We start from the raw sequence: 23,070 nt of genomic DNA, 5'->3' as shown, positions 1-23,070 counted from the left end.
GTCACTCCGCCAACACGAACCCGACCGAGAAGAACGATTTTGCTGGGTCAAGTCGAACTCCTGCTCCGACCCTGAAAGGTGGGTCGGTTGTGACCCAGGCCTGCCCGACACCGATGGACTTCTCCGGCAGCTGGGGGATGCAAGGATTTTTCATGGTGGAGTGGTTTGTACCGATGCCGAATCTGTAGAAGCATCCTTAGAAGGGAAAGGAGTGCGGGAAAGTCTGTCCGGCTTCTTCCGCTTGTCCTTTGATTTATGCTTCTTTGGGAGGGACGACTGGCCCCCCAAGTCGTCCCGATGCTTCTTTGGCGAGGTAGACTCCACTAACTCTTCACAGGGTCGTTTCACAGGTTGATCTGGCTCAGTCGGCATAACCGTGACGCTTGAGACGACAAACCAATCGAGGCCGAGGCTGTGGATTGGGTTGCATCTCCCATCGATGTCGAAGGGCCTGATGCCATTTTAGGCGGTCGAAGAGCCGATTTGATTAAAGCCACCGACAGCCTAGCTGCTCAATTTTTCCTTGTTTGGAAAATTTCAAGCAATGTGAGCACGAGTCAACATGGTGTCCCTCACCCAAGCACAACAAGCAGAGGGAGTGACCGTCCAGGGGTGTGATCTTACTTCCAAACTTCAGGCAGCGCTTGAAGAACCCCCAACGTTTTTCCTTAGGCAGTGGGAACGCGACAAAGGAGGGGAGAAAATTCCCCCGAAGGGCAAAGTCCAACTAAAGTCTCTCTCTCTCTTTTTTTAAACAACAAGGTTGGAAAAAGGAAAAAATAGATGGGCAAGAAGTAGAAAAAACAATAAAAGTTGGTAAGTACTGACTGGAGTACTGAAGAACGATCCTTTCAATGCAGCGGTCAAGAAGGAACTGGCGGGATCCTCGCGCTGGCTCTGGTGAGCATGTATGCTGGGCTCCTGCGCATGCTCACTGGGTGCCGAGTGCGAAAAATCATGAGCTTTTTAGGTACCAATTTGGGGATCGGCGCAGGCACTCTATCCCATGTGTGCGCAGCACAGAGACCACGAAGAAGATCCACAAGTTCTTTTAGTGCCTTTAGAAACAGTTCATCTGGCCTTGAAGACTAAGTTTCATTTAAAGAAATTAGGTTTTTATGTACTACCCCTATGCTGATCTTCACTATGGAAGATAGGAAGTGTTATCCACTCCAGAACCAACAATTTCAGAAGGGGTGTTGAAAGACATGAGTTGGATTGAAGAGATTGGAGGGGAGGTCCTATGATCGATGGACAAATCAAAAACTTACAAACACCAGGCCCAGATGGCATACATCCAAGTGAACTTATAGGTCTGATAAAAATACACAATCTATAATTAAAATCTGCCTCCATCCCTGAGGACTGGAACATAGCTAATGCAACCCCTATCTTTTAAAAAGGTTCCAGAGGATATCCAGGAAATTACAGGCTGGTCAATAACATCAGTATCAGGTAAATTGGTGTAATCCATTATTAGAATTACTAGGCACATTGAAGGACAAAAGTTACTGAGGAAGAATCCGTATGGATTCTGTAAGGAAAGATCTTGTCTCATTAACCTGTAAGAGTTCTTTGAGGGGGTTGAACAAATATGTGGACAAGGATGACCAATAGATATTGTAAGCAGTAATTAACATGTAGAATTCATTGCCACAGGAAGTGGTGGCAGCTACAACCATAGACAGCTTCCAGACAGGATTAGATAAACATATGAAGCAGATGTCCATTAATAGCTCTTAGTGACAAGGTAAAGATGGAACACTATGTCTGGGGCAATGATGCTCTGAATTCTTGGTGTTTGGGGGGCAACAGTGGGAGGGCTTCTGAAGTTCTGGCAGCACCTGGGTTTGGGCCACTGTGTGACACAGAGAATTGGATTAGATGTGCCATTGGCCTTGATCCAACATAGCTTCTCTTATGTTCTAATGTTGGACATGATAACAAAATGTATCATTCATACTCAAAGTCTTCTGATTATTAAATGAGGGAGGGCCAGAAGAGATGTCTATTGCTATTATGCTCTGTTTGGAAGCTTTTCAGAGGCATATGGCTGGCTACTGTTGGAAACAGAATGCTGGCCTGTTTGGACCTTGGTCTGATGCAACAGAACAATTCTTATATTATTTATAGAGAAAGTGGAAAAAATTGCAAGTGGTACACCATCTGACATATTTTCCATTTTTGCAGATTAATTTGTGTTAGCTTGCCCAGTTTAGATAATGCCTCCAATCTCCCTGTGGATATATCTGAATATTCAGGCACCATCTGTCACCTATGAGGATGTAATAAAGGGAATTAATGGTGTTATGCTTATAGGTAAGATAGGTGGAAAATGCAACACTGTCAGTGTGCAAATAGATTTTAGTTACACAGAGATTTTTTTTAACATTTTGAAGTCTTCTAGAAATGTAGAAATGTAGTTTGTAGCTATACAGATCTGGATTGATGTGGAAACTCCAGTTCAAATACAAACCTAGCCACTCTCTATCATTCAGCCTTAATAACTTCATTAAACCACGAGACTAATATCACACTCAGAGTTTCCTGAAGAAGGGAAATGATTACCTGTAAGGGAAGTGCTGAAACTAAGTTCTGACAATGCCAAAGAATCTTGTCTGTAATGAGTAAAGCTTCCTAGTGCAGTGTAAAAACTTTCTAAATAGCAAAGATTTTGAAAACTGTATACCCATCTATGCATAAGCACTCTCATAAGAGACCCACAGAACTTTATCATTAAAGATTCAGTGTGGTGTAGTGGTTGAAGTGTCAGATTGGGAAAACCCATGTTTGAGACCGCCCCCCTCTGCCATGGAAGCTTGCTGAGAGCCCTTGGGCCAGCCACACTTTCTCAGCATAGCCTACCTCATAGGGTTGTCATAAAGATAAAGTGGAGGAGAGAATAATTTAAGCTGCTCTTGGTCCTCATTGGGAAGTAAAGTGGGATATAAATACAGCAATAAATAAAGAGAATTTAAAGCAAGTACTGTATAGTAGGGTTGAAAAGCAAAAAAGAGGACATATTCCCTGACTGATTACTTCAAACAAGTTATCACCATGACAAATCTAATTATAAATACCCCTACTATTTAAGCTATGAATTGCTACTAACCAGGAATATTCCTAACCTTCCAATCCCAAAAGGACATTTTCATCAGTTTTTGAAGAACTCAAAAGAGGACAGACACACACACAAAAACAGGACATGTCTTCAGAGGACATCAGGTAACCCTACTGTATAGTGTTTCAAAAAATTGAACGGATTGGTAACAAAACTATATAAAATGAAATGATGTAAGATAAGATTGCTGAAATGAACTGGAACTCTGACATTCCAACTGAATAGGTTTAGAATAACTGTAGCTGTTTCTACACTTGACAGAAGATCCTCTCAGTGCGCATTTAAAATGTTCATCTACATTGCATACTGCCATCACTTCTGTCTTGCTTTGCATTATCTTAAGTCATCTTCACACATTTTCTTGAATAGGCACCGAAAGCAGCTTCACCCCGGAGTTGTTCTTCACATTACAAGAATACTTTTGAACAGGAGTTTTCTGCAGGTGGATTCAATGCTCATAAAATCAGAATCAACCCTGGGTGTAGAAACAGCCTGTATCAAAGGGCAGGTGAAGAGCTTTGTCTTTTTTACTTTCAACAGATACAAGTTCTGCATGTACTCCCTCTGCTAGAAGAAAACACAAAACACACATATAACCCAACAGCATAATAAAGCAATCCTGAGTGTTTTTCCTCTGTTAGTCGTAAGCTACCTCAGTGGCCCTGATTATGGCAGAAAGGTGGGGTATAACTTTTTTAAAGTAAATAAATAAACAAATTGTAGTTACCTAAAAACTGAATACAAAGAACTACTCATAACTGAGCACCCACTTTTCAAGCTCTATGAAAACAAACTATATTGAAATGAATAGTTGTTTCAAAATTACCATAACTGAACAGCAGGCTAATATGATATAAATTCCTGGAAACATATTTGATGCCATGTAGCATTTAAAATCACAGCATATCTATAATTCCTACTAACAATTATTCAGAAGATTCTACTGATATAACCAGTCATATTTAATTGTGAATCTCTATGTTCAGCTAAATATGTCTTACATCTTGAATAAATCATTACATATTAATACAAAGAATCTTTGCATCAACACAATTTAAAGTACTTAGATCACTGATTTCAAAAAGGATGAAAAGCTTTTTAAGTAGATTGTCAAGCTACTGTATATGAAGCTACTAACAGTGTGGCAAAGGCCAATGGAAAACCTGTGGTTTCTATTACACACGCACTTAGACTGAATTTCCAAGAGGACAGTACTGAATTCAGGGGTACAGAGTTGTTCTATGTATTCCAAGCCTTTAGTTTCATTGAAGTATTTTCTTTGGACTGTAGTAAGAGTCACATTCTGGAAAACAAGGGCAGATATAAAAAACTTTTACAATGTGCAATATCTTTCCTTCCAATTTGCCTTAAACAGTTCAAGAAATTAACAATGCAAGAGCTTCCCATCCAACTGTTTAGTTGGTATTTCTTGTATTTCTCTAGGGCATGATTCAGAGGCATATATGTACGGGGAATAGGCCAAAGCTGTTTCAAGCATTTTCCTATCATTAACTTTTCAAAGCAGAAACATAAACTGCTGCTTAAGCTCTTCTGAATCAAAAAAGCAGTCTGAAGAACAGTTACAAGAGTTCCTATAGGGAAACTGTTGGGGACATGTAGTTTCACTGTTCAGAGTTTCCACATTAAATAATAATAATAACAATATAATAATAATAATAATAATAATAAAAAATTTTATTTATATCCCGCCCTCCCTGCCTAGGCGGCTCAGGGCGGCTAACAACAATTCTTACATTAACATAAATGGATAAAACTTTAAATTTAACAATTAAAAAATTAAACATATAAAAACCAGTTAGTTAAGTTAAAATACATAATTCAAATCACATTAAATGTGTCTGGCAGCAATAACTGTTCTGGCGCTGGTTCTGCCAGTTTAAATAGTTCCATGATCGTATTATAGATAGCGGTTCTTTGTTCTTAGCAACTCAGCAGTCGATATCACTATAGGCTTGCCTGAAAAGGGCGGTCTTGCAGGCCCTGCGGAACTGGTCAAGGTTCCGCAGGGCCCGCACTTCCACCGGAAGCTGGTTCCACAGTGCAGGAGCCGCGGCTGAAAAGGCCCGTGTTCTAGTGTTTTGGAGTTTGACCTCTCTCGGCCCAGGGATGGTCATTTTATTTTTACCCACTGACCTCAGTGCCCTCTGGGGCTCATATGGGGAGAGACGGTCCCTTAGGTAGGCTGGTCCTCGGCCATATAGGGCTTTAAAGGTAATAACCAACACTTTGTACTGGACTCGGTAGGTGACTGGCAGCCAGTGCAGTCCGCGCAGCCCCGGCCGTATGTGTTCCCATTTCGAGAGCCCCAATAGTAGCCTGGCCGACGCGTTCTGCACCAGCTGCAGCTTCCGGGTCCGGCACAGAGGTAGCCCCAAGTAGAGAGCATTACAGTAGTCCAATCTTGAGGTGACCGTTGCATGGATCACTGTTGCGAGGTCGCGATGCTCCAGGAAGGGGGCCAACTGCCTCGCCCGTTTCAGGTGGAAGAATGCTGACTTGGCAGTGGCTGCTATCTGGGCCTCCATTGATAATGAAGGCTCCAGTAAAACGCCCAAACTCTTAACCTGGCGCGCTGGTTTCAATGGTGCGCCGTCGAAGGTTGGGAGAGCTATTTCCCCTCCTAGAGTGCCGCGACCCACACAAAGGACCTCTGTCTTCGCTGGGTTCAACTTCAGCCCACTCAACCTGAGCCACGTCGCTACAGCCTGCAGAGCCCGATCTAGGTTCCCTGGGGCGGAGCCGGGCCGGCCGTCCATTAGCAGATAGAGCTGGGTGTCATCTGCATATTGATGGCACCCCAGCCCAAACCTCCGGACAATCTGGGCAAGGGGGCGCATATAAATGTTAAACAACATTGGGGAGAGAACTGCTCCCTGAGGCACCCCACAATCAAGTGTGTGCCTCTGGGATCGCTCACCCCCAATAGCCACCCTTTGTCCCCGACCAGAGAGGAAGGAGGAGAGCCATTGCAAGGCCAACCCCCCAACCCCTATGTCAGCTTTTTAAAGGAATGCCTTCATTAACTGTTTTTATTAAAATATTTTTCTGAACATATGGAAAACTAAAATTGCCATGTCCCTGCTTGCAATTGGTGGGGGGCAGTACCTTATTCAGTCAACTGTCTCCATCTACTCCCATGTTTCTTCACACAAAAGCTATTATTTTATTGAAACACCTTGCCCAAACAACAAATGCACCTAGTAGTCTAGCATGGTGAAGATTAAAAAGGCCTAAAAGTGTGTGTGTATGTGTGTACACACACACATATATGCAAACTCACACATACACACACTCTTAGGTCTATTTAATCATCACCCCTCATGCCAGACTAGTGAAGTGTGTTTACAACCTTAGGGGTTGCATTAAACTTATCAGCAGCTGTCAGGGAAAAAAACTCTTTATTAAGTAGTTCCCTTTGCCAGTAAAGAAATAGAACAGCAGTAAAGCCTGCAGGGAGAAAATATAAGAAAATACAATTTTGTCAATTTAATACTTCATATTTAATTTCAGTTTCCCATTCAATGCAATTGGAGGTTAAAAGTTTCCCAACATAATCACAGTATACCCTTCAAATTACACACACAAACATATGAGGATATAAAATACTACAGGGCAATAAACATAAAAACAGAACAAGAACCCTGCTAGATTAGACCAGGGGTCCATCCAGAATCCTGTTTCACACACAACCAATTGCCCTGGAGGATCAAGGTTAAGGTTGAAGAATATACCAAGCATCAGGGTGAAATAAATTAGCCAATATCATAATGCCTCTATATAAATCTATGGTGTGGCCTCATTTGGAATATTGTGTACAGTTCTGGTCACTACACTTAAAAAAATATTATAGCATTGGAAAAGGTGCAGGAAAAGGCAACCAAAATGATTAAGGGGGTAGAACACTTTTTCTATGAAGAAAGGTTAAAGATGTTAGCGTTCTTTAGCTTAGAAAAACAATGACTATTGGATGACATAATATAGGTTTACAAAATTATGCATGGGACAGAGAAGGTAGAGAAAGAAGTTCTTTTCTCCCTTTCGCACAATACAAGAACTTGTAGGCACTCAAAGAAATTAATGAACACAAGGTTTAGTACAGAAATAGGGAAGTACTTCCCCATCCAAAGAGTAATCAGCATGTGGAATTCACTGTCACAGGAAGTAGTAGCAGCTATAAGCATAGATAGCTTCAAATGGAGATTGGATAAACTTATAGAGCAGAGGTCCATCAATGGGTCTAAGCCACAAAGTATAGATGGAACACTATGTCTGGGGCAGTGATGCTTTGTATTCTTGGGAGGGCTTCTGGAGTTCTGGCCCTGCTGATGGACCGCTTGATGGCACCTGGTTTTTGGCCACTGTGTGACATAGAGTGTTGGATTGGATGGGCCATTGGCCTGATCCAGCAAAGCTTTTAAGAATTCTGTAGAAGTTTTCTGCTAAATGCAAGGGGGATGATTTTCACCAATTCCCCCTTCCCACTGTAAGCCCCTAACTCCCCCCATAAGCAGCATTTTCGGGATCAATTTGCATAGCATTCCATTACACTGATAGAAATACTTTTGCATAAGTGAAAATATACCATGGGATCCAAGCCACTGAGGCAAAGAAGATAGTTAACAAAGTTTTATTTCTTTCCCCCCAGTTCTCAGGGTCAGTTTAATTTCACATTTCAGACAAGAGTTTTAAAAGATTACTAATTTTATTGTCAGTATACAGAAAGGGTCTGTTTGGATTTTAATGTCTAGTAATTTGAGGCGCAGAGAGGTAAAGTGCCCCATGGTGCAGAGTAGTAAAGCTGCATTACTGCAGTCCGAGCTCTCTGCTCATGACCTGAGTTCAATGCTGGCAGAAGCTGGGTTCAGGTAGGTGGCTGAACATTGAGGTGCATCATAATAACCATTATCTTCACACTTCTTCTTGACTGTGCAGTTACTTTTCAATCCTTCAAAAGCTTCTGTGTGCCAATAGCATACTGCTATTTGCATAAACATGAAGTCCTTAAAAATTAGTTTACCTAATCAACAGTCACAATCCCTTGAGAAAAAAGTAGCTCATGGAAACAAGAAAATTGTAAATATTATTTGAGGATATACAAGGATAGTCTGAGAAAAAAAGATTAGTGCTCAGCATTTGTTTGTGTATATGGGTGGAAATGATTGAGAAAATTCCTGTCTCCTAACCCAATTTCCGTTTTGAGAGATATTGAAATCTTAGGGGTTTAAATACGTCAATTATTTCAACTCCCTCCATTTTCCCCCATTAACTGACTCAACTGCTCTCAACATTCTGAGATAAATGAGCATGTACAATACTCCCATCAGGCGGGGAGAGGGTGGGGGGGAGGGAAGAAGGCTACTTTTAAATTTACAAACAAATGTTTTCCATGAGAGTCCCCCAAGTGTGCAGAAACCCTAATCTTGCCTGTTTTACTTCCTTTCCATCACTTTAACTCTCACACTTGCTGTTATATGAATGATTTGTGGTGAAATTATGCTCTTGCTACTGGTGAAATGAATAACATGGGTGGATAAATGTTCTTATTTCTTGTGTTGATGCTCAAAGATTCCTCTATTTAGTACAAGGATATAAGACAGGTTTGATTCTAGCAGGCAAGTCAGCTGCAACTGAGATATAAAAAATCTAACAGGGTCTTCACAAGAGAATGCATAGTTTGACTTAAACGATGGAACTCAGAAGATTCTGCAACCATAAAATGCTAGACAGCTCAGGAGTAATGTTAGGGGTGTAAAAGAAAGGGAACTTTTTTTGTTTAGGTTCTTTTTTCTTTATTGACTGGAAGATAAGTAAGAGAAAGACCATGGGGGGCAGCTGGTGATTCATGGCTGCAGGCAACTTTCTGTCTCCTAGATATAAGGAAATAAAATGCTGTTAACTTTATTGACCTGTCTCTCATTTTCCAACATTAAGAATAACTTTTTAAATTTTAAGGAAACAAGAATGAGCTTATTCACTGTTTATTTCTCTTTACTCATAAGTTGTTAAATGGATATTTTCTTGCAAAAAAAATTCCTGGGATTTTTAAGTAGAAATAAATTTAATGTTTTTCATTTTGATGAAATTGGTGTCATAGTTGGGTCATTTTGTTCCCACATACAGGTGTTTCTACATGAACACAGGCTCGTGTAGTTTCTGCATAGCTGTCTTGAGTATTTGGACACTTAACCTATTTACTAGGTTGTAATCATGGCTAACTGTGGCAAGTCCTTAAAGAGAAGAGAGTACCAGACCACCTCACAAGTCTCCTGAGAAACCTGTATAAGGGTCAAGAAGCAACTGTCAGAACAGGATATAGAATCACTGATTGGTTTACAATAGGAAAAGTTTGACAAGGATGTATATTGTCAGCCTGCTTATTTAATTTATATGCAGAGTACATCATGCGGAATGCCAGGATGGATGAAGCACAAACCGGAATTAAGATTGCCAGGAAAAACATCACCAACCTCAGATATGCAGATGACACCACTCTAATGGCAGAAAGTGAAGAGGACCTAGAGAACTTCTTGTTGAGGGTGAAAGAGGAGATCACAAAAGTAGGCTTGAAACTCAACATCAAAAAAACTAAGATCATGGCATCCGGTCCGATCAGTCCCTGGCAAATAGAAGAGGAAGACATGGAAGTAGTGACAGACTTCACATTTCTGGGATCCAAGATCACTGCAGATGGTGACTGTAGCCATGAAATTAAAAGACGTTTGCTCCTTGGGAGGACAGCTATGGCAAACCTAGGCAGTATAATAAAAAGTAGACACATCACCCTGCCAACAAAAGTCTGTATAGTCAAAGCAATGGTATTCCCAATAGTAATGTATGGTTGTGAGAGTTGGGCTATAAGGAAGGCTGAGCGCAAAAGAATTTTGAGCTGTGGTGCTGGAGAAGAATCTTGAGTCCCTTGGACTGTAAGAAGATCAAATCAGTCAGTCCTAAGGGAAATAAACCCAGACTGTTCCCTGGAAGGTCAGATGCTGAAGCTGAAGCTCAAATACTTTGGACACCAAATGAGAAGGGAGCACTCACTGGAGAAGACCCTGATGCTGGAAAAGACAGAAGGCAAAAGAAGGGGATTGCAAAAGATTAGATGGCTGGACAGCGTTATTGATATAACCAACATGAATTTGAGCAGACTTTGGAAGGTGGTGAAGGACAGGAGGGCCTGGCGTAACTTGGTCCATGGGGTCACAAAAAGTTGGACTCGACTGTACAACTGAACAACAACAAAAATCATAGCCCAAGCCATGGTTTGTATATGTTAACATCCATTGTTACAGACATAACTTTAGCTTAGGAAAGAGGGAGAAACAGAGGGCGGAAGACTGTTTGAGAAGGGGGAGGGAAGGGAGCAAAAGCAGGGGGTTCTCACTTGTATATCCTGGTTAATCCTCACTTGCATATTCTAATTGTAAAGTTGGCCAGGTCTGAGGATATTTGAATCCAGTTAATGGAAAAGCGAATGGGGAAGACAGATCTTTCAAGAAACTTGAACAATGCCCCAGGTTTGCAGAAAAATCTGAAATCTAAAAAACCTTTAAAATGCAGGCTTGTCACTAAAAAATTATTTTTCATTTCCCTGACTTTCCCTGACCAACATTTGTCAATTTCCCTGACCACCATTCAAATATAACCACAAGTTAAAAAATGAATAGGTCATGTTGCATTAATGCAAGGTTTAATGAAATGTTTCACTCTACAACTGCACAAGTCTCAACTGCAAAAGTATTTGTCAAAGTAGAGATTTAATATCAGCTTCTTTCAACATAAACTGCAGCAACATCTGTTTTGCAATTGCAACAAAAATTACACCAAGATACAAGCTTCAATTCAAGTAAACTCTGAATGTTAACAACTAGGAACTTTCCAAAGCTGGGAAAGTTTCACTTTCACTTTCTGGTTACAAAAAGTCTAATGAGCAGATCAGCAGCAAGAAATGGAGTTTTTTTTTTAAATCTAGAGAAGCAGACAACCCTCATTTGCAATCTTTATGCATGGGAGAAGTCAGGAAAGAGGGTGAAAGAACTGCTATTCTGTAAACTCCAGCAGGAACAAACAATCACACTTGCAAAATTTACTTTGCATGGTGCAGAGTAGAAAGTGCTAATTGTCTGTGAAATCCAACAATGGCAAAACTCATTTGCAATTGCAACTTTGTGCTGGGCTTAGCAAGAGACAAAACGTCCATTCCATACACAAGCATGACCCCAAAACATGCTTATCTTTATATGTAAGTTAAATGCAGTACTAGCAGGTAGGGATGAAAACAGATGTTTAAAGTTTGTATACTGCTAAACTAGCCTTGCTTTGCAAATGCTATAGGCAGACCTTGGAAATCATGCAGGGACATAGCTCAACAAACACATTAGGCTGGTGTCTAGGGGTGGAGCTGAGAAAAAGGTGGAGCCGGGAATGGGCATCATTAAGTTTTATTTGCATTCTGCTACTTCTCCATTCCAGCTGACACAAGAACAGATCATGTTCTTGCAGCAGAATGGTCAAAAATCCGCTGCTTGAATATATTTTAATAACAGTTTCCCTGACTTTCCGTGATTTCAGACCAATTTCCCTGACCAATTTCCATTTCCCTGATTTTCCAGAAAGTGGCAACCCTGAAATGATAGAGGAACTAAATAAACAGATTCCCTCAGTAGCTGTTGCTAGGCAACCACAAGGCATCAGCCTTCCATTCTATCAGTAAAGGCAGATGGCAGGGCCTTTCCAGGGCTATTTTGACCTTTGAGAGAAGACTCTGGGACCAATCCTGGCAGCAACCACCAGGCAACTGTTTGACTTACCCAGGCCTCACTGTTTGCTACTATTTCACAGTCATTCCACAAAAGTCAGTGAGATGTAATGCTATGAGTTTTAGACTGGGATCCCAAATTCCCGTTCTGCTTTGGAAATTCACTGGGCAATCATGGGCCACTTCCACATTCTCAGACTAACCTATCTCACAGGGTTGGTGTGAAGGTAAAATGGAGGATAATCATGGAAGCAGTACTGGGTCTCCATTATGCAGAAAGGCAGAATATCAATGAAGTAATTAAATAAGATGATTGGCAGATAAAAGGTAGATTGGTGGGTAGGTATGAAGGAGAGAAGGAATTAGGGAAAGGTGAAGTTACCAGGATGGAATTAAGAGGAAATAGTGCGTGTAAAGAATGCAGGACAAAGTGCAGTCCCCCAAGTGCAAATGGGCCAAGTTCAATGCTCCCTTCTAAGTTGTGGAGTCTTATGAGCAAAAATTCTACTTTGTGAGCTACTGGCATTAAAGTTGTGAGTGATCTGGCTACTGCATAAATTAGTTTATTGTTTGTTTGTTTGTTTGTTTATTTATCAGATTTATATTCTGCCCTCCCCCGACAGGCTCAGGGCGGCTCTGCGGCCATCCTTCCTGAGCTAAGACAAAAATGTGAACCACAGGCTAAAAAACTGAACTAGCTCACACTAACTCAGCATAGAGAGAACACTCGCCCAGTTCTATAGTCTTCCAGAGGAAATAAATTAGGGGGTTAAAAATAACCAAAATGATAAACTGAGCGTCTGTAGCTTTAAGCAATGGATTCCTCAAGGGCCATTGCTAGGCAACCACAAATTCCAGGCTTGGTTCTGTCACTAAATGGCAGGGGGAGAGGCAAAACCCTTTCCGGCTCTATTTTAGCCTTTGAGGCATGACTCATTGCGGCCAGGCCTGACAAGGGTTGACAGCTCCAGGTTAGGAAATTCCTGGAGATCTTGTGGTAGAGTCTGATGAGGGCAGGGGTTTGAAGAGAGGAGAGGCCTCAGCTGAATATAAAGCCATTAAGTCCGCCCTCCAGAGCAGCCATTTTCTCCAGGGGAACAGACCTCTGTCATCTGAAACTCAGTTTTAGTTCTGGGGTATCTCTAGATTCTACATTTGGTTTGGCAAACCTAGGCCCGGCAGCACTGGGTTACTATCAAGTCACCTCTGGGTGACTTGATACCACCCAACTTGCATGACCCAACTAGGGTCTGGCTCCTTGCTACACTATGGAAACCAGTGTGTAGTGTGGGGAGGCAGATACAAGGAAAGTGAGCATACACACACACACCACAAGTCCTTGAGGATTCCCTACCATGCAAGTGGGCCTAGTTCAGGGCTGACACCACATAACTGGGCCACAGTTTTCCTTGGTAGAGAGCGGGGGGGGGAGCTTAAAACAGAAAAGAAGATAAGGGTAGGTTGACTGTTAGGTGGGAAGGAGATATAGTTGCCAATTCCAGGTTAGGAAATTCCTTGAGATTTGAGGGGTGGAGCTTGGTATAGTGGGGTTTGAGGAGGGGAAGGACCACAGAAGGGTATAATGCCGAAGATTCCACCCTCCAAAGCAGCTATTTCCTGCAGGGAAAATAGGGTTTTCCAACCTCTAAGTGGGGGCTGGAGATACCCAGAATTACAACTGCTCTCCAGATGATAAAGATCAATTGCCCTGGAAAAAATGACTGCTTTGGAGGAGACTCTATGGCATTATATCCTGTTGAGGTCACTTCCCTCCCCCAACCTCATCTCTCAAGACTCCACCTGTCATTAGGGTAACTGATTTCCATAGTTGGGAAATCCTCTGTGATTCCAAGAGATCTCCAGGCTGGCAACCGTATAGAGAGGGAAGCAGGAAAAGGGGAGAAGCTATGGGGCTTTCAGGAAAGGGTAAGAGGAAATAGTGGGTGGGGGAATGAGAGATGCCTCCTGCAAATCCTTGCAGGTTTCCACTTCTGTGTGCGTATGTGTATAGAACTTTGTTCATTCAGACAAAATTCTGTCTTATTCAGTGCTCTTCACAAAAATTCCAGCAAGCAGGCATTCAGAGGTCTCGCAAAAATGACCAGTAGGAGACCCTGATTTACCTTCTGTCCAACTGTATCAAAGAAAATAACAAAGCTGGCCTCTGTGGGTTTGCTTTAGGATTAAGTCCACAGTCCTTATGCAATTACTGGTCTGCTAAGACTACTAAGTCTGCTTCCCAATTTTAGCCATAATATAATTTAAGCATCATTTTTGTCTCAGTGGCATTTGTTCCAAATTTGGAGTCCAGTGGCACCTTTAAGACCAACAAAGTTTTATTTGAAGTGTGAGCTTTCATTTGCTAAGCCCAGTTCCTCAGACAGAATGAAACGGAAACAGAATCTTACATATCATACGTATAGAGGGTGGGCTGAAGCTCAAATACTTTGGCCACCAAGTGAGAAGGGAGCACTCACTGGAGAACATCCTGAAAGACAGAAGGCAAAAGAAGAAGGGGATGGCAAAAGATTAGATGGCTGGACAGCGTTACTGATGTAACTAACACGAATTTGAGCAGACTTCAGAGGGTGGTGGAGGACAGGAGGGCCTGGCATGACTTGGTCCATGGGACTGCAAAGAGTCAGACTCAACTGTGCGACTGAACAACAACAACAGTAAATTAGCATACAGAATAATGAAGATGTTTTTAACAGATTAAAAGAATAATAAGCTTAGTTATATGGCTATCACCTGTTAGGGTTCAACTGGGGTGGGGGACAATATCATAAGGAAATAAATATGTCAGAATTGAAGATTGATGTGTCCTTGAAGGTTTTGTAATTGTCAAGACTCAAGAATAATAAACTGAGAGTCTGTTGTCATGCTCCATGGTCTCCTCTCAAGCATGGGTTAAACTAAAAACATCTTTTTCTTAGAGTTGTTCTGTCAGAGAGATCTCTACTCTGATATATTGCATAGCATCACAGACATTATTCTGATACATTCTTTCAAATAAGAAATGCATTGGAATACAGTGGATGCATAGGTGTACTTGGTGAGAATAGGTTTAGCATATGTAATGAGATAAGAAACCAATACCCTTACTGAGTCCTGGGGAGGTGCTTGTTCTAAGTTTTGTAGTAACTTGAAATTCAGCAGTTTCCCTTTCCATTTTGTTCTTGAAGATTCTTCACAACAAAACAGCTACTCTGAGGTCACCCACTGAAAGTCCTGGAAGGTTAAAGTGTTCTCCTACAGGTTTCTCAGTTATGTAATTCCTGATGTCAGATTTGTGTCCATTTATGCTTTGGTGTAGGGTTTATATTGGTCATATGTAGAGAATTGAAGGGCATTGTTGCCATCTTCTAAAACTGTATATATCATTATATGCCATTATATCTCTGACTGAACAACTCTACGAAAAGGATGTTATTAGTCTAAACCATGCTTGAGAGGATACCAATAGAGCATGACAACAGACTCTCAATTTATTACTCTTTACAATTACAAACCTAATGACAGACTCACCATCAAGGACACATCAATCTCCAATTCTGACATATTTATATAAGAACAAAAGAGAAGCCATGTTGGATCAGGCCAATGGCCCATTCAGTCCAACACTCTGTGTCACACAGTGGCCAAAAAATGTATATATAACCCTCTTGAAGCTGGCTATGCTTGTAGCTGCTACCACCTCCTGTGGCAGTGAATTCCACATGTTAATCACCCTTTGGGTGAAGAAGTACCTCCTTTTATCTGTTCTAACCCGACTGCTCAGCAATTTCATCAAATGCCCACGAGTTCTTGTATTGTGAGAAAGGGATAAAAGTACTTCTTTCTCTACCTTTTCCATCCCATGCATAATCCTGTAAACCTCTATAATGTCACTCCGCAGTCGACGTTTCTCCAAGCTAAAGAGCCCCAAGCGTTTTAACCTTTCTTCATAGGGAAAGTGTTCAAAACCTTTCCCTATGAACCTTCCCCTATGATGTGCCCCCCCCCCACTGAATCCTAACAAGAAGAAGAAGAAGAAGATATTGGATTTATATCCCGCCCTCCACTCCGAAGAGTCTCAGAGCGGCTCACAATCTCCTTTACCTCCTCCCCCCACAACAGACACCCTGTGAGGTGGGTGGGGCTGGAGAGGGCTCTCACAGCAGCTGCCCTTTCAAGGACAACCTCTGCCAGAGCTATGGCTGACCCAAGGCCATGCTAGCAGGTGCAAGTGGAGGAGTGGGGAATCAAACCCGGTTCTCCCAGATAAGAGTCCACACACTTAACCATTACACCAAACTGGCTCTTTTGCATTATAACTAAGCTTATTAATCTTTTAATTACATTTTCATTGTTAAAAACATTTTCATTGTTTTGTATGCTAATTTACTACCTGCCCTCTATATGTAAAATATGTAAGATTCTGTTTTCCTTTCATTCTGTCTGAGGAGGTTTGCTTGTCACATGAAAGCTCACACTTTGAATAAAACTTTGTTGGTCTTTGTTCTATTGCTTCAGACCAACACAGCTGCCCACCTGGATCCATTTGTTCCAAATGTTGCTGACAACTTAGAAAAGTCATCATGCTGGCAAAGATCTGTGAGAGAAATACAGAAAAATATTTTGGTAGGCACCATGAGATAGGATAGATGCAAACATAATCTCTCTTCTAACAATGTACAAGTGACAATAGTATTAAAAAACCTAAGTCTTTTATTATATCATTCAAAAAAAATTGTTCACAAAGTGAATCTTCTTTAAGGAATCTGCATATGACTTCAAAACAAATGCTCGATCAATCGCATCAAATTATAGACATTAAAAATCAGTTAATACATGTTCCGTAAGTATACCTTGAAATTTTCAGTTATCAAGCTGAACAATTTTGTTGCATTTCCTGTATCATATGCAGTGTTTGACATTATTATCTCTAAGGGTGTTAAAATTCTCAGTTTTGTGATAACCTAGAAAACATGAAGAGAGATTCAATTAAAAATAAACATATCAACAGTTTTTAAAGAGCATCAAGTTTATTATTATTGTTTTTATATTGTATCATCAATGTACATGCTGCCTTCTAGAGGCTTCCTATCCCAACTATCTAAACATTAAAAATAAGGTAGTGAGGTTACAGAGGAACAGGAGGAAGACAGACACATGGAAGAAAATAGAATTTGTTCAGTTATACTTAGGTTTAGTTTCAGTAAGAGATTTAGTTTCAGGTAGGATTTGAAGGAAGACAAACAGTCAGCACCAAGAAGGTCAGTCAGGCAGTTCCAGGAAGCAAGGGCAGAGTCATTTGAGGAACCAGGACCTTCAGAAACCAGAGATTATGGGAAGATATGTAGCAGGAGAGAGAGAAATAGGATATGAGAGCAGAGAAATGAGAGCAATGCCATGAAGAATTCTGAAGGTTATACCAGACCTATGTTCAGATTTAAGGAAAAATCCACAGACTAAAATACAATAATTGAACAGAAAGAGTTCTAGGGATGTCATTGATGTAAGAAGAACAAGTCAGGTCTGAAGATCCCTGTTAGATACCAAAAATGTATTAGAATATTACAGACAAAAATTATTATTTTAAGTGATAGTCAGAGACTGGAAATGCATATTAACAGTGCCACCCCACTGGTGCAGGCACACCCTAGACTAGTAGCTGCTCAGGATGTCGACCTCGGGAACAATCAACAGATGGGCGGCCATGCAAAGATAGGTAAGCAGGGGCCTGATTTCCAAATCTGCTTCCCTCATTGCTCATGGCTGGGAGCTGCCCTGGCAACACTGCCTTCCACACCCAAGCCCAGTAGCACTGTGGTCAAATGTGGGTGGCAGAAGTCCTGGCCTCCTGGTACCATGGCCCTTCGCACACATGGATGACTAGTACAGGGAGAAAGTGTTGAGGAAGCTGCTGCAGGCGGGGGCCCAAGTTTTTGGTTCCACACTGGACTGCTGGCTCATTCCTTTGCTGAGCTTCCCCCTGACATGGTGCTGTGTTGGGGTGGTGGAGCCCCTCCATTTTAAGTGGAGTAGGTTGCCATACAACCCTTGAACTCATTATCTTGCAGAAACAGAGCCCTGTGCAGCAGCTGCTGTGGTAAATGGATCATTAATAGTCAGCACTTCAACGCAGGACAGGTGAGTGTGGTTTGGATGGCACCAGTCTGTGTCTGGTGGCAGGGGGGCTGTGGTGGAATTCTTCTCCATGAGCCATGGAGTGGAGTCTCTGGTGAGCTACGACAAACATGACTGCATCCAGCAAGGCACTTTTGGCCACTTGTTGCCGCTACACATGCCTGTTTTGCTTTTCCGTAGGTGAATATCTAACATGTCAAGATCTGGCCCAGGCCAATATTCCCTCCAGACACACTCTGCTCAGGCTCCTGCCCCAACCTTCTTTCTTAAATTGATTATTTTCAGCTTGCTGCGCCATCTGCAGTTTGCCCTACCGGGATGCTTGCTGCCCCAGGAGAAGAAAAGTCCATTTTCCAGTGGCTCGTTGGAGGTGGTCTAGAGCCCTCAGACACTTCACTCATTTCCTAATCAATAAAGTTTTGTTTTGTGCCAGAATTCTTCCTCTGTTAGTGTGAGGCATGTGTGTTTGGTTAGTTACATTCTAGAACTATTTGGGGGAAACACCTGGAAGTTATCCTCCACGTAACAGCTGCACACCTGAATATATCTTGCAGTTCTTTAGAGGTGCTAATGTAGTAATTTCAGGATTTATCCTAACACTTGGGAGCCAACATTTAAAGGCCTCCTTGAGAGGCTAGTCTCATTTTTCCTTCCCCTGCATTCCTACGTTTCCTGAGGCAGAGGCTCACACATGGTTCCACAATTGCTTGAGGCTGCTGGTCAGTTTTGAATTTGCCAGTTCCACCCACACACTTCCCTCAGTTTGGCACCTGTAGCCTGATGGAGTGATGATGAATGATTGAAGAAAGAGGAGTTCAAGAAGAAGCTCTCCTAGAGACTTCCAGTGGTAATGGTGTTCTGAACAGGCACTTCGTTATACAGCTCATGATCTTTATCTCCCTGGGGTGCTGAAGAAAGCATTTTGCTTTCAACACCGGAGAGAAAAGGGTGATAAATCTCTCTCACACCTCTCCAAAGGCGGCTCTGTGAAAGGTGGTATCTTGTAGTGCTTATCAGCCTCCAAATGGCTGGACTTCATTCAAGATGTCTGAGTTAAGACTGGCCAAGTGCCAAATAAGGACTGCCTGCCACTTTTTCTTTCCCCCCTTTAATATATCCCCTCCTTGCCTTTTTAAGTAATCATCAGCTTTATTTTTGTTTACTCATTTATTCATCTGTTTCCTGCTCATTATAAGGATGTTGCAATTCATATTAAATAACTGGAAGAGATAAGCTACACCCTTCTCCCCTCTTCTGGCTAGCTGGGAAGCTATCCTCAGAGTCAAAATCAATGCTGGAATGGACATTAATTAGAACTAATTTCCAAATCAGAGGGCGGAAAGTGGAGTGGAGAAGATCATAGAAGCTTGCAAACTTTTAAACCATAAACATTGAACTATAGAAGCTTCATCATGACATCGCCATTTTAAATTCTTAAGAGTTGAAATTAAGAACTGGGACTGGAATTAACATTAATAACCACTCAAACTGTTACACTGAGGTACTGTCTAAGTACTGAATTACTGGATGAGAAACTTCATTAAACTCACCCTTGAGAAAGATGTGATGCGATAACAGTTGCATTCAATGACACCTCTCACATTTGAGCTCTCTGATTATAACTACAGTCTATGGTTTGACTCCCTAGAATCATAGAGTTGGAAGGGACCTCGAGAGTCATCTAGTCCAACCCCTTGCACAAATGCAGGAAACTCAGAAATACCTCCCCCTAAATTCACAGGATCATCATTACTGTCAGATGGCCATCTAGCCTCTGTTTAAAAACCTCCAAGGAAGGCGAGCCCGCCACTTCCTGAGGAAGCCTGTTCCATAGAGGAACCGCTTTAATGATAAGGAAGTTCTTCCTAATGCTGAGCTGGAAACTCTTTGAGTTTCCTGTTGGTTCTGGTCCTACCTTCTGGGGTCACAGAAAACAATTCCACACCATCCTCTATATGACAGCTCTTCAAGTACTTGAAGATGGTGATCATAGCACTTCTCAGCTGCCTCCTCTCCAGGCTAAACATGCCCAGCTCCTTCAATCTTTCACCATCTTCTGGTGCCCTCTGGACCCGTTCCAGCTTGTCTGTATCCTTCTTAAATGTGGTGCCCAAAACTGAACACAATACTCTAGGTGAGGTCTTACCAGAGCAGAGTAAAGCGATACCATCACTTCACATGATCTGGACACTATACTTCTGTTGATACAGCCTAAAATTGCATTTGCCTTTTTAGTCACCACATCACACTGCTGACTCATGTTCAGCATATGGTCCACTAAGACCCCTAGATCCTTTTTGCACATATTACTGCTTAGACAAGTCTCCCACATCCTATAACCATGCATTAGATTTTTCCTACCTTAATGCAGAACTTCACATTTATCCCTGTTAAAATTCATTTTATTGGTTTTAGCCCAGTTTTCCAGGTTGTCAAGATCATCCTGGATCCTGTTTCTGTCTTCTACTGTATTTGCAACCCCTCCCAATTTATTATCAGGCCCGGCACGTGCGAGTCGGCCAAGTAGGCGGCCGCCTTGAGTGCCCCTTGGCCTAGGGGCACCATGAGATGCCCCCTCTCCCCGCACCTGCTGCCATCCACTCCCCATGGCTGCCTGCTGCCATTTGACTCCCAGCGCCCTCCCTGTGCTCACAGACATCCTCTCCCTGCTCTTGCCCCCTGCACCAGCTGTCCCATCCCCGCTGCCGTCCCCTCCCTGCGCCCGCCCCCAGACCTGCTACCTTTCGCCTCCCTGAACCTGCTACCTTTCACCTCCCTGCACTCACCCCACCAGCAGCTGTCCCCTCCCTGCTGCTATCCCCTCCCTGCACGCACCCCCCACACCTGCTACCTTTCACCTCCCTGGACCCGCCTCTGTGCCCGCTACCTTTTGCCTCCCTGGGCTTGCCCCCCATGCCAGCAGCCATTCCCTCCCCACTGCCGTCCCCTCCCTGTACCCGCCCCCCCATGCCTGCTACCTTTTGCCTCCTTGCGTCCACTGCCGTGCCGTCCCCTCCCCGTCCCCCTTGCACCCACTGCCAGCTCTGTGAGTCCGGGACAGGAGAGCCCTGATGACATCATTATGACATTATCGGGGTGCACACAAGCTTCGCACACACAAAAATAACACCAGAGGTGGGCTGATGAGAGGCCATCAGCCTAGAGGCGCAGACACCCCTAGCCTGATTATCATCTGCAAATTTAATAAGCTTTCCCGCTATTTCTTCATCCAAATCATTTAGAAAGATGTTGCTTCCAAAAGAAAGGAAGCTTTGCTTTCAGAAAATGATCCATTGTGGCAAGTTCAGACACAGACTGGAGCTCAGACAAAATACAGCATCTGGCAGTACAGAACAATGTCCTGGTGACTGGTAGACCTGTGTTGTTTTCAAGTCAGCATGCAACTGCTCAGGAGGGATGAGCTGTAGAAAAAGTCACAAAGGGGCAGCCAGACCGACAGGATGCCCCATTACCCAGACAGGATTCAGTTCAACTACTCTGTACTTTAACGACTCAAGTATTGGGGCAGAACGCCCAGCAAATGGCATTTTCGCAAAAATATTTGATTCAAGATCAAAGTGATAGGTGGGCCAAATTAAAATTCCCTGAATTTAAAGATGGAGAAGACATTAGGCCATATTTTCATCTTTTTGAATCAACTGCCCACGATTTTGGACTTCCAGACGATCAGTTCATGGGAGTGCTGCGGCGTTGTTTACATAGGGAAATGGCAGAAATGTTGGCCCAACTAACGCCAAAGAAAAACAAAGAAGGGAAAGAAACTTAACCCAAAAACTGGAGTAAGAAACCTAAAAGGTTAAATTAAAGGCCGAACATTAAAAACAAAGTGTAAAAAATCATAAATCAATATACATGTATTTATTGTAGAAAGCTAAAACCATTTAAGGGCCCATCATAAGCCTCTATCCTATGCAAAATCATAAAACCACAATGGGAACCCATTCAACTTGACCTGATGCATGCCAAGAGTTGGCACATAGGCTCTGACTTTACTTGATCAATTCTGGACCATGTGGAATACAACAAAACACTGAATGCTATAGATATGCCCTTGATTAAGACATAAGGCTATAGAACAAGAGGCCTCAAGAATATCTCTAAGCTTTTGTCACTTCACTAAATTTCCTTGTGGTCCAGCATTGTTCCATTGTTTTATTCTGTTCTGTATTATGAGCCAATATGTGTACTTACCTTTCTGACCTCTGAAGAAGACCAATCTAGGTCGAAACGCATCAGGTCAAGTTGAGTGGGTTCCCATTGTGGTTTTATGATTTTACTTAGGATAGAGGCTTATGATGAGCCCTTAAATGGTTTTAGCTTTTTACAATAAATACATGTATGTTGATTTATGATTTTTTTACACTTTGTTTTTAATGTTCGGCCCTTTAATTGCATATTAACCTTTTAGGTTTCCAACTAATGCCAAGGCAGGCTAGAGACTATTTTAAGTAATTGGCTTTGCAGCAGTTTGGGCTGTTTACTGAGCAACTTAGACAAAAATTTAGAGCAGCTAGACTGAAGCCAAAAGAAACGTTTGCCTCCTTTGCCAGATGATTGTACAGAATGAGCACTAAGTGGGTGAAATCAGCAAATGCCCACACTTTTTATTTATTGTTGAAAGAGCAGATATACGAAGCTGTGCCGAGTAAGCATGCAACTTTAGCAAGAGCACAAAGGCCAAGAACAGTGGTAGAGTTGGCACAAATATTAGACAAAATTGCTGCTGCAAGTCATCTCAGCCGATCATCATGGCCTGTAAGTCAACCATTGATGATAAAGCCATATCCTGGTCAAGGAAATATGAGGAAGAGGACGGCCAGAAATAAACCAATCCCCCTCCCAAGATGGCACTCTACATTGTTATCTGAAGTTGCAAGGAAGAAGCAGAAAAAAGGGCAGACCATGAGATATAATGAAATAACCTGATATTATTGCAAACATCCAGGACACAAGCAATCTCATTGTCCACAGCTGCAAGGAAGAACAGAAATAAAGAAGCCAAAAGTACAAGTGGTAT

The 23,070-nt window shown here is 42.3% G+C and overlaps 1 protein-coding gene across 2 annotated transcripts in view; it reads right to left on the bottom strand.

The window, feature by feature from the left end:
- The window catches only part of MSH4 (mutS homolog 4), a 131,940-nt gene that overhangs the window by 60,429 nt on the left and 48,441 nt on the right, over positions 1-23,070 (bottom strand). For both annotated transcript variants that reach the window (XM_060233337.1, XM_060233338.1), the window contains exons 4-5: positions 16,751-16,861; positions 4,309-4,424 (exon numbers count right to left, since the gene is read on the bottom strand). In XM_060233337.1, coding sequence (XP_060089320.1) covers positions 4,309-4,424; positions 16,751-16,861 — 227 coding nt within the window. The remainder of the gene's footprint in view (positions 1-4,308; positions 4,425-16,750; positions 16,862-23,070) is intronic.

The sequence above is a fragment of the Heteronotia binoei genome, chromosome 2 (genome assembly GCF_032191835.1).
Source record: "Heteronotia binoei isolate CCM8104 ecotype False Entrance Well chromosome 2, APGP_CSIRO_Hbin_v1, whole genome shotgun sequence".
Taxonomy (NCBI): Eukaryota; Metazoa; Chordata; class Lepidosauria; order Squamata; family Gekkonidae; genus Heteronotia; species Heteronotia binoei.
Note: the sequence above shows the minus strand (reverse complement) of the source record. Positions and strands in the feature narration are given on the sequence as shown.